This window comes from Dreissena polymorpha, chromosome 4 (genome assembly GCF_020536995.1).
Source record: "Dreissena polymorpha isolate Duluth1 chromosome 4, UMN_Dpol_1.0, whole genome shotgun sequence".
Lineage (NCBI taxonomy): Eukaryota > Metazoa > Mollusca > Bivalvia > Myida > Dreissenidae > Dreissena > Dreissena polymorpha.
The window spans coordinates 136,877,129-136,889,188 of NC_068358.1; the positions used below are offsets into that span (position 1 = coordinate 136,877,129).

General features: G+C 33.3%; 1 protein-coding gene across 1 annotated transcript in view; it reads right to left on the reverse strand.

Annotated features, from left to right (window-relative positions):
• Nucleotides 1-11,792, reverse strand: part of LOC127878829 (ETS translocation variant 4-like) — an 86,268-nt gene extending 74,476 nt beyond the window's left edge. Inside the window, exons 1-3 of the mRNA XM_052425354.1 lie at nucleotides 11,253-11,792; nucleotides 4,021-4,125; nucleotides 2,655-2,952 (exon numbers count right to left, since the gene is read on the reverse strand). Coding sequence (XP_052281314.1) covers nucleotides 2,655-2,952; nucleotides 4,021-4,125; nucleotides 11,253-11,279 — 430 coding nt within the window. The 5' untranslated portion in view covers nucleotides 11,280-11,792. The remainder of the gene's footprint in view (nucleotides 1-2,654; nucleotides 2,953-4,020; nucleotides 4,126-11,252) is intronic.
• Nucleotides 11,793-12,060: the final 268 nt, after the last annotated feature.

Here is a 12,060-nt window from a genome sequence, read left to right on the forward strand (position 1 = left end):
AGTTGTGAACAAAAATTAGACCATGTTTTTGTAGTTTTTTTTAAGGAAAATCCTTAAATATGTAAAAAGCATTGAGAAATACAAGGATTTTTAGGTGTTTTATGATTAATCTACTTATTCTATGGGTTTTTGACGCATTATCGTCGATTTGCAGCTACGCCCGAGTCGGCGTAAACAAATTACTTATACACAAACAAGGGTGATGTAGTGCGCATGCGTGCATGCTCATAAAATGTAAACAAATGAAGGGTTCGAAAAGAGGTGAGGTTCGAGAAGAGGTACTTTAACGATTAGTGTACCAAGTTTGAATGCAATAGCATTGATATTTTCTGAGAAAAGTGGACCTAAACGCAAAACTTAACCGGACGCCGACGCTGACGCCAAGGTGATGACAATAGCTCATAATTTTTTTTCAAAAAATAGATGAGCTAAAAATGATTAATTAGGTCACTAAAATAACCTCTAGTTATGAATGTTAGTACCACGTTTCTAATCGTTTGAAAGTTAAACCAGAATAAACACGTGGGGTCATTCGTGTTTCTGACAAGCGTTCGCATATGATTTTGAACACCTTTATAAACATATGTCGCATATTCATGAAATTAAAAAAACAAATCATGTGGATTCTAAATTTTGATGAGATTGTTCAGACGCTTAGAAGAGAAAACAAGATGACAAAACAATATAAACACGTTGGTTACAACAACAGGAAGTGATTGTCTTTCATACAACGATCACTTCCTGGTTCTGAAGTGGTTTAATTCGTGACCCTTTTCGATGGTATCACGTTATAAAGCTGTCTTTTCATCATGTTGGAAGAATGGATGAAACATGTTTCTATGCAAAACCACATTGTCATCACATGTACCTGCTTTCAGAAGAAGATCTAAACAGTTTGTTTCTCTCGTGGCCATTTTCATCACAATAATTTCAATTCTTGCGCCATTCATGTAGACGGAAGTGGCATTTTGTGGGAAATAGTTCGTTGTAACATGTCGATATTAATAGCATTTACCAAGACACAAATGGTCATTTTAATGTTGAACGTACACTAAATATTCTCATCGTATCGTTTTGTTATTTATTAATAATTTACATACCAATACTTATCATTTCAAAAACTCGGGCACGCGGATGAATAATAATGTTTTGGTTGAGATTTGGCTATAAACGCACATGTTCAGACGGGAAAAATTCACACGGTTCAAATGATGTTTAAGTTGATATTATAAAATTGTGTTGAAAAAAATCTTGACATATATTCGAACATGCGCCAGCAAGAATATTTAACGATTTGAAATAGACAACCCTTTTCTTAAAACTATATGCAATGTTTAATTCTTCATACCTGGCTGAAAAGCAGAGACAAACTCGAAAATTGCAGTTGTTTCCCTTATACTTTTACCACTTCAACGCAAAAACAACAGCCTGACCGATCATACAAATATGTGCAAAAGATATTAACATACACTGTTTTATAAACTGCCATGGAATTTGATATTACTGTTAGATATTTATCGTTACATTTGCATAAACAACACATGGAATGCCAGTGCATATTGTACATGTATGTGTGATATACATTCAAATAACCACACATATATTTTGGTTATTCATACTGAGGTAATCATATATGACATGCATTCACATAAACCACACATAGAATGACCATAGATATTTTACATATGTGTACTCTACATTCACATATTTTCATATTATCAACACATTAATGATCATAGACATTGTATGTAAATTTGTGTGATATACACTAGCATCAACCAGTTATAGAGTTGCCAGCATATTGTACCTGTATATATGATATACATTCTCATAAATCACACATTGAAAGGCCATTCATATTTCACATTTACGTCTGATATACCCTCAAATAATTAACACAAATAATGTTATAAAGAGATATTTACGATGGCATAGAGGTGACATGCACTCCTCTATTTTTTTAATGTTATTAAATTGCACTACTTTTTTTACTATCTTGTTCCCTCAACTTCGTATGTAGTTCTCATGGCATAGCTTACCCTTTCCTGCGAGTTAGTAAGTGGTTCCCTCAAGTAAGTATGTCGTGGGAATGAGACAGAAAAAAAACGAGGGTTGCATGTCACTACTTTGCCACCGTAGATAATGTATGCGCTGAATATGCATGATAGTTCTGGATATCCTATTCCTAAATATATTAATTTTGTTGCATTAGTCATGACTATAAACAGTTTGCTGGAGTTCCGTAAGCTATATGCATGCATATTGTAAAAACAAGTGCGATGAACATTTGCATAAAGCATGATCTGTACTGACCATTAATGGAACACATTCATCTAAGACCTACATTTGTGTAAACCGTATGTACAATGTCCATGTCAAATGTTTACACTCATTACAATTCAAATGTTGTTAATTAACCAAGCATGAACTACAAATAAATGTTGTCTAATAGTGGTAACAATTAATCTAACCCAATCCATCACATATCGAATAAACAATCTTGAGTGGGATTTCCTACACAATATGAGTTGAAAAATAACATTAACAACACAAACACATCTAGGGATGAGGTCATAATACTTATTTAAATTAATGAGATTCATTCAAAGCTTAAGCCATTCATCCATCAAGTGGCGCATTTAATGAATTCTTACCACTCCGTTTTCTCATGTATTTTTTGCGCATCCGCCTTGCCTCTCTCAGAACATGATAGCACCCTTCGCTGTCGGACTCCCTCTCCAATATGGAGGAATGGGACGACCGGGATGAATCAGAATCTGTCAGAAACCTCTCATTGACTTCCATTCTCATCTTTTTGAAAAACTTTCTGCACTGGTACTGCTGCTGGTCTGATTTGAGTGGTTCGTCTCTGTCAAAGTTCTGCAGGCGCTCTGTGATTAGGTCGGCAAGGAACTGGGGTTCATTCATAACAATCACAGAGGGGTCCGAGTCCTGTAGAAAAAATAAAAAATTAAGGTTTAGTCACTATTTAATTTAATTATTCCCACAGTGATCAAGGTCGAGTCACTATTTGAAATATTTTTTTCCAACAATAAAGGTTGAGGTACTATTTGGTTTAATTATTTCCAGTTAAACACCTTTGTTGTAACAGAAATTTATAAGCTATACTTTGTTTAAGTGTTGGTTAAATGAGCACTTGATTGATAACAACCCAATGGTACTTGCAAATGTATCATCATAAATAAACTTCTCTTGGGTCATATGATAAGAAACATACTTGTAATTTAAAGGATGTAATAGTTCTTTATTAAGGAAAACCTAAGGCCACAACATATTGATCAGGTGTTTTAATTGTCAGATTTGCCGAGACTATATTCACAAAAAGAACAAGTTATGTGTTTGTCAGAAACACTATGTCCCCTTTTGCGCTGCTTTGAAGATATATATTTGATCTTGGACCTTGAAGGATGACCTTGACCTTTCATCACTCAAAATGTGCAGCTCCATGAGCTACACATGCATGCCAAATATCAAGTTGCTATCTTCAATATTGCAAGTTATTGCAAATGTTAAGTTGGGGCAAACAAACAAACCAATAACACAAACCAACAGACAGGGCAAAAACTATATGTCCCCCACTTTAGTATGTGGTGGGGGACATAAAAATGCTTGCTCCTACATGGTTAATTTCACCCACATGTGATTTTTTAAGCATAGTTTGTTTGTAAATCATGTCAATTTTTATTTAGACTGCATTTTTGACAACATTCACTGTTTCTTTTTTGTTAATCTCTTAATATCATAAAATGGCAACATTAAATAAACTATATGCATTTGTCAGAAATTTAAACAAATATGTAAACAAACTTCAATATCTACCAAAATCTGTGAAAAGGTCCCTTTTACACTCTTATACAATTGCTGCATAAAAAATGGCACCATATCACACAATACTGATAATATGGGACAAGGAACTCAGAAAAAACAAGGTTATGTTGTTCTTGGTCTTTACTTACATTTTCTTAACATGCATTTATGAAATGCTTGTAAATTTGTTACCATGGCAACGCTGTCGTAGTCTTCCTGGAAAGGCAGATTCCATGTCTCCCCTAACACATTGGAAGGAATGTCGTCCGAGTCTGCAGGGATCACGTCTACCATCCTCTGCAACACAAAAAGCAAAGGACTTCAACTGATGTCCATAAAATATCATTTCCATGCATTCTGAAAAGAAATTTGCACTAATTAGTGCTAATGACACATTTACAAATGTCTACCGTTCAGGAAATGGAATACACACTTGTTGAGGGAATGCAATACACACTTGGACAGGGTTCGACATAAACTTTTTTTTACAGCCAGACCATCGGACCAGCTCCTCTTAAAATGTACTAGCCCGAATCTGATGTCTACTAGACCATTAATGACATAGCAAATTAACAGAATTGTGTTGTGTAACTATTTAATCAGGTTTCATCAGAAAATTAATAGTGAACACAAGAAAGTTATTTGATGCACAGAGTAAAAAATAATATAAAACTATTTAACAACATAAATTGTTTGTTATAATTTCACTGTTTATCACCAGTTAAACAAATGATGTCTGTACAGCAGGTGACATTTATTAAACGTTATCAAATTCTAGCCTCCTTGACCGCTGTGCTCCATGCTACCACAGCTCCAAGGCCCTCTTCCATCATAATCTGTGTCAGTTTTACCGTCTGATTCTTCTTTATTAACTTATTTGTCGGACGAAAATCCAACCTTGAACAAAGCCATTCTTTAAATTACATTCTCTCGTCTGCTACGCGGTCACCAAAATGTTTACATCGACGATAGCGATTTTGGATAGAAGTCGTAAAAACATGATGTAAAGTTCTATGACACTGTAGAAAATCATTAACTCTTTCAGTGCTGAAACGGAATTTTGAAGGTCTTTGCAAACAGTTTGGATCCAGATGAGACGCCACAGAACGTGGCGTCTCATCTGGATCCAAACTGTTTGCTATTCTGATAGTATTCTTTGAAAAAAATTGAAAATGCTAATTTTAAAAATTCAGCAGACAACATTTTAGCAGACTACAAATTTCCCAGCATGCAAAGGGTTAATATTCATGACAACCAATGGAAACAAGCTATTTCTGCGGGAAGCTCTCCTTCGCGTCTATAAATAGCGATGAATCATGTGAATGCTCCGCGTTTATTTATATACGCTAGTTTTGTTCTGATGTAAATAATGGATACACTAGTTATTTTACACATCAAGAGAAAAAGGTTTTCGGTTAGTTATAGTTATATGAATCAGTATAGATTTTGTATGTACGACCAGTCGGACAAGCTAGCCCACAGTTTTACTAGCCCGACCACCGATCTTACTAGACAATGTCTGTCGGACGTGCCTTAGTGTCGAACCCTGTTGGAAAAATATTAGAATGAATACTTGTTACTCTGTACTTGTATGTTCCTATCCAACAATTAGGTTTATGCCTTATCATCTATAAATTGTATGCGATTTTTTCCACATCTTTGCCACAATTAATGTACACTGTAAATAACTGAATGTTGTTTTTTTTGCAGATTGCAAATAGTCTTTAAACTTATAACTTTAAACAAATGTACATGTCAATTCACCTTAAAGGAATGCCTTCATATAAACAGAAACTTCGTTTAGATATGAAAAGAGTATGATTATTCTGATTTCAATGCATTTTTTGTACCGGTATCTTTATAAGTGAGATGTACATTAAAAATGATACCTGCAGTTTCTTTTTCTCACATATTTATAGACCTCTGCTTTAATTGGTGTAAGTCAACAGGGATCGACTACTACATTTAATAAACTTTAAATAAACTTGAAGTCTTTAATAAAAAGTATAAAAAATAGCACAAAAACTCATACATTAAATATAAAATTGTATTTCCATTCAATTGAGTTGAGTTTAAGATTAAAATGTCCATATTCTTTGGCCAGATTAATGATGGTGAGTAATACTAGATTGGCTATGCAATAAGTCTGCATTTTGCATGGTATTACCTCTACCACGCTGATATTATATTCGCACTGATTTGTTTTCTGCCTCTAGTTTATATGAAAGCACTCAAATAATACTAAGTAATACTTAAAGAGAAAGTTACAGGTTAGTATGATAAAAAGTTAATTATATTGACAACAGAACATTTTATTTTATTTTGGACCTTATTTGGAACACGTAATATACTAGATTGTGTGTTGTTATAAGATTTGCGGGTCCAATATGGGAGACAACTATTTTGTCAATTCACTTCATTGAATAGGGTTACCTTTCTTTTTGGAAGTATGAACTCAATGATGTGTTTGTTTAGTTTTATTTTACGTTGAAAGGTTGTATGATTGTCTAGACTGAACACATTTTACATTAAATTTCCACATATTATCTTTAAAATAGATATTGTGAAATGACATTTTCACTTTCATATATATATTAGGCTTTTTAAAAAATCCTGGCCATAATTGTTTAAGTGAATGAATAAGTTGAACAAATAATTTATAGCATACAATAGCATCACCACTAGGTACATTTTATCTACACTGCTTCTATTATTTTATCAGTTTTAATGTTGATTCCAAGTTTATCAATTCTGATTGTGTTTGATCATTAGGGATTCATATTTATTTTATGCTATATTGGTTTACAATACAGTCTTTAAGTTATCCAGTTTGCTTTGATTTTAAGTCCCAAACAATACAATGTGAACTGAGCTGTGATAGTCGTGCATGTCTGGGATTCTATATATTACCATTCTGTATAGAAGCAACAAATCCATCTATCACTTTTAGATACTTGCTACATTGTTGCTTAATACAATTCAAAATCCACCCAGTTCACCTTATCTTACTTTGATGATGACCTTATTTGGGAATAAAAAATTAAAATGGCATGTCCAGTTCTCGCTGTAAGTATTTGTGATAAATAAACTGATTAAATAAAATAATAAATCCAGGGTACACACAAAAACTTTTGATCATGTGTTTCCAGAGGGTCACTGTTTGATTAGGCATTGTTTTTTTTATTTTATAAGTAACCTGACCATTTATCATTTTTTATGAGTTTGTGCTTTTTCTCATACTATGTCTATTAACTTTTCTTTTTTAAATTTATTTCTAGCAGTTTGCGACAGGTCACGAACCAGTACTATGTACAAACTCTATTTTTTTTTTAAATACAATGAACATACCAAAAGAAACAACACATTTGAAATCTGATTATTATTATAATAATCATTAATAGGATTAAATGACATTTTAATTCTGTATATAAAGCTGTCATCAAAACAACAATTCACTTAATGCTCTAAAAATTCAAGTTAATCTGCATATAAGTTTGTTCTGAAAAAGCACCAAGTGTGTTATTTTATACCAGTGGCGATTTTAGTATGCAGTATTGCCAGGAACAAGTGTGGATAAATATGCTATTAATATGTTTCAAGGTCAATTTTGAGCATACGCCCTAGATTTGTCTATCTTTTATAATTCAGATTTGCATTTACTTATAGCTTGAATTTCAAATCAATGGATTTCCCTAATAAAATTTATAAATCATATCAGTGGATGTTCTTGAGAGAGGTAAAAAGAATGATCATAAAACACTTCTTGATTAGTCAAGCATGGAATATGACATAATATTCACCAGTAGAATTTAACATTAAATTCTACATCAGGGTGTTTATCATATTCAATGGCCCACTAGCCAATACCTGTCTTATAATTAAAGTTACCACAATATCAACAAGTCTTGGTCTGTAACTGGAACAGCAGCATACCAAACCTTATTTACAGATTTCTACCTTTTGAGTTTTGTGACAATATATTGTGAAAGGTTAGTATTGTATTTCTTATGGTTGAACAACAAAGAATGTGGTACAGTCAAAACTGGTTTTGTATATTTGAACTGGTATGAACCTGATTAAATTATGCCTCTGTCAAAAAGATACAGAAAACCTGTTTCTACAACACATATTTCTTACTTAAATACATTTAAGTCAATTTTAACATGTTCTCTGTCAGCAAGATTAATGATTGATTTTTAAAATGCCAGTTTTAAGTTTGCAAGTATTGTTGAGAAGACAGATTTGATATTAATTCAAGCATTATTAATATGCATATGAACAATCAAATACTCTCCTATATAATAAATTTTATTAGTGACAAAATAATTTAAAAACAAATAATCTACATTAATTGATTGCTAAATACTTTCCTCCTGTAATTTAACAAATAAACAACTTTGGTGGAATTAATTAATCATGCAAATGTTACATGTGAAAGTTAAATAAGGAGCAACCCTATCTGCTTATGAGACCATGGCAAGAATCTTGGATTTTCCAGCATAAATGTTTTAAAAGGACAACCAATCTAATATTGGACTCCTACTGATTAAACGCTCATTCCTATGATAAATACCATTATAGTATCAACCTTACATAGACAACCTTGGACAAACATCATTGAACAAACAACATTGGGACAAATAACATTGGGAAACTAACCTTGTGACAAACAGACTCAGACCAGCAACATTGGGAAGACAAACAATCTGTTCTGTTCTTTTGGACAAACAACATTGGGTCAAATAGCCTTGAGGCAAACAGTCTTTTTCAAACATCCTTAGGAATAATAGCCTTGGGACAAACCGCTTTGGACAAAAAACCTTGGGACTAGCCACTTTGGACAAACAAACTTTTGACAAACCAATTTGGAAGAACAACCTTGGGACAAACCACATTGGAACAAACAATCATAGGACAAACCACTTCAGACCAACAACATTTGAAAAACAGCCTTGGACAATCAGCCTTGGAAATAAATCTTGGACAAACGGCCTTGGCACAAACCAATTCGGCCAAACAACATTGGGACAAACCAAATTTGACAAACAACCTTGGGATAAACCACTTTAGGCAAATAACCTTTGGACAAACCACCTTTGACAAACAACCTTGGAAAAACAAACTTGGGACAAACTATCTTTAAAACAAGAGCACCGCATAACGGGTGCCACGCTCGGCTGCGAAAGCTTGTCAGAATTTATTTTTTTTAGAGGTCATAATGACCTTGACCTTTGACCTAGTGACCCACAATAGGTGTGGCGTGTAGAAGTCATCAAGTTGCATCTACATATGAAGTTTCAAAGTTGTAGGTGGAAGCACTTTGATTTTAGAGACAATGTTAAGGTTTTTGTACAAGTTTTATATTAGAGGTCACAGTGACCTTTGACCTAGTGACCCAAAAATGGGTGTGTCATGTATAACTCATCAAGGTGCAACTACATATGAAGTTTCAAAGTTGGAGGTGGAAGCACTTTGATTTTAGAGCCTATGTTAAAGTTTGATATTAGGTCACAGTGACCTTGACTTTTGACCTAGTGACCCCAAAATGGGTGTGGCGTGTAGAACTCATCAAGATTCATCTACATATGAAGTTTCAAAGTTGTAGGTAGAAGCACTTTGATTTTAGAGCCAATGTTAAGGTTTTAGCACGACGCCTACGGCGGATAGCAGACGAGCTGGCTATGAAAATAGCTCGGATTTTCTCCGAAAACAGCCTCGCTTAAAACACATTGGACAAACAACCTTGGAAAAAATTTTGGACAAACTGCTGTACATAAACAATCTTTGACAAACAACCTTGGACAAATAACCTAAGACTCACAACTCTGAGACAAACAACATTAGGAAAACAATTTTGGAACAATTAACCTTGGGACAAATACTATTGGGAGGAACATACTTTGCGGTTTGTCCCAAGGTTGTTTGTCCGAGGTGATTAGTTTGAAGGTTTCACACTTCAAACATGGCATGTGTTTACTGTAGGAGTTTCATAGAACATTTTATTTTAAGGTGAGTGGGATTTATTATCCCTGTTCAATGAATTAAGAGAAAATTGTCATAGGTTTCTATGGAATCTATGTTATCTTCACATAAAATTACAGAGCATTGGTCAATTGGATTTGGAAAAAGCCTCAAACAATTATGTTTTTGTTCGGTGTAAGCTGTATTAAGCCAGCTTTTCACCTTACCTGACCTTTGTAAGTGTCCAATAAAATTCAAATAAAATTTCCCGCGGCTAGGTACGAATGAATACACTTCATTTATTCCATTGGCTGATTTGAGTATACCACCAGAAAATTGGAAACATATACACGTCTTTGTAACACTGTTTTACTGCATGAAACAATTTTATCTCTAATGAAAAGGCTTAATAGATAGAACAGTTTTACACTCAATTCTCGACATCAATACAGTTTGTGCGTGCACCTTTTATTTTCAGAGGATTGCCATGGCAAAAGCTTTTATACTTAAAGGCTGTGTTCTCATATTTAGTACTTACTTCCATATTCCTGTCAACATGTTAACATGTAAAAGTATAAAGAGCAGTGGAAGCGAGGCCTCACTTTAATGCATCGCATTTCAACCCGTGAGATATCAGGTAAATTCGCGGTTAGTGTGTGTGGATGTCAGAGTTTATATACAGGTCATCACCGGAGTTCGCGGCCAGTAAAATAATCGTTATATAATAAAGATGCTATCCGTGAACTAGGTGACCAGGAATTTTCTTTAGACAAGAAATATGTTAAATGAAGATATTCAGCAATATAACTATGGTATGTTGATAATAGATTCTTAATGTGTTTTCAACAATACAATGATAAATATTATGTTTGATTAATTTAACAATAATTATTCCACCATATTCTAATGTATTAAGCATGAGCGCGATGATTCTCGATACTGTTAATAATCGAATCAAATAGCAACGCCGGACAAACCACTAAAACAGGTTTGTTCGAAGAACGCGCGTATAAATACGGATACTTCGCGTGTGGTAGGTTGAGTCATTTGTTTTAATTACATTTCCATTCTTCTTTTGGTTTTCTGTTTTGTATCTATAGGTTTATGACCAGCAATATGTAATAATGTAAAATAAGCCGTGAAAACCCCGTGTAACATCCCGTACTGCGTGTGATGCAGCTAAGAACTGCACAGAAAAAGACATTCTCTATCATTGATCTCATTCATTGAACTACCAACGCCGTATATCTTTTTTAGAGATATTTCTTGTCTATTATTATAAGTATAATGCTGATCAAACAATTTGTTTTTAATGTGATAAATGTATATTAACAATATTTATCTAATTTGGTGCAGAAAGAAATACATTCTAATGTTCATATATATTGAACAGAATTATATGATTGTAATCTTCAGTAATTGCCTTAATACAAAAAGATCAACTAGAATATAATTATGTTTACCGTGTCCACACTCAGTAGTTCCATCATTATTAAATTATCACTTGAATGTATTCCACATATTTCAGCACCTCCACTTAAAAGATACTTTATGTACAGATAAAATGTTTTTCTTTATATTTGCCAAAGGTTGTAACTTAATAAATTTCCTTATTTAATGAATAGAAAATACTTTGTTTTCAGTAACCAGCATGTACAACATACATAGTTTGCATGTATGATAAATGCAAGATTCTTAATACATGTACTATGCTGACATTACAATGTTTTCATATTTTACTTAATTTATATATGCGTATACATCAGATTTATTTCATGTTCCACATTACCACATTCATAAAATTGAAATAAATGCCTCAGTTTCAAATACTGTGGTTAAAATCAATCTCTTGAAGTTGCTTGCATTACACAGGAAAATATATTTTTTCCATATAAAATATTATATGAAGTCTCCAGAGCAAAAAATAATAAACACAAATGGAAGCGATTGTCTTAATTGTTCTAATTCATTTATGTTATATTTACATCGAATCCAAAACAAATTGCAAACTAATGTGTCAACAATTGTTTGCAAATCGACTTGCTATGCATTCCATACAGGATACTGGTCAGATGATGTGGAGAGGTACTTAGAATGGTGATGGTCATGATAGTATGTATATCACAGTTTTGTACACCTAAGCGCAATACAAACGTATTTGCTTTACTATGGCTGTAATGATTGTCACAGTTTGCTTTCAGTTTGTGCTTTGATTGTCTTAGAAGGCCTCTTAATTAAACAAGTTGTGTCTTCCATAATTCAAAAGACGAA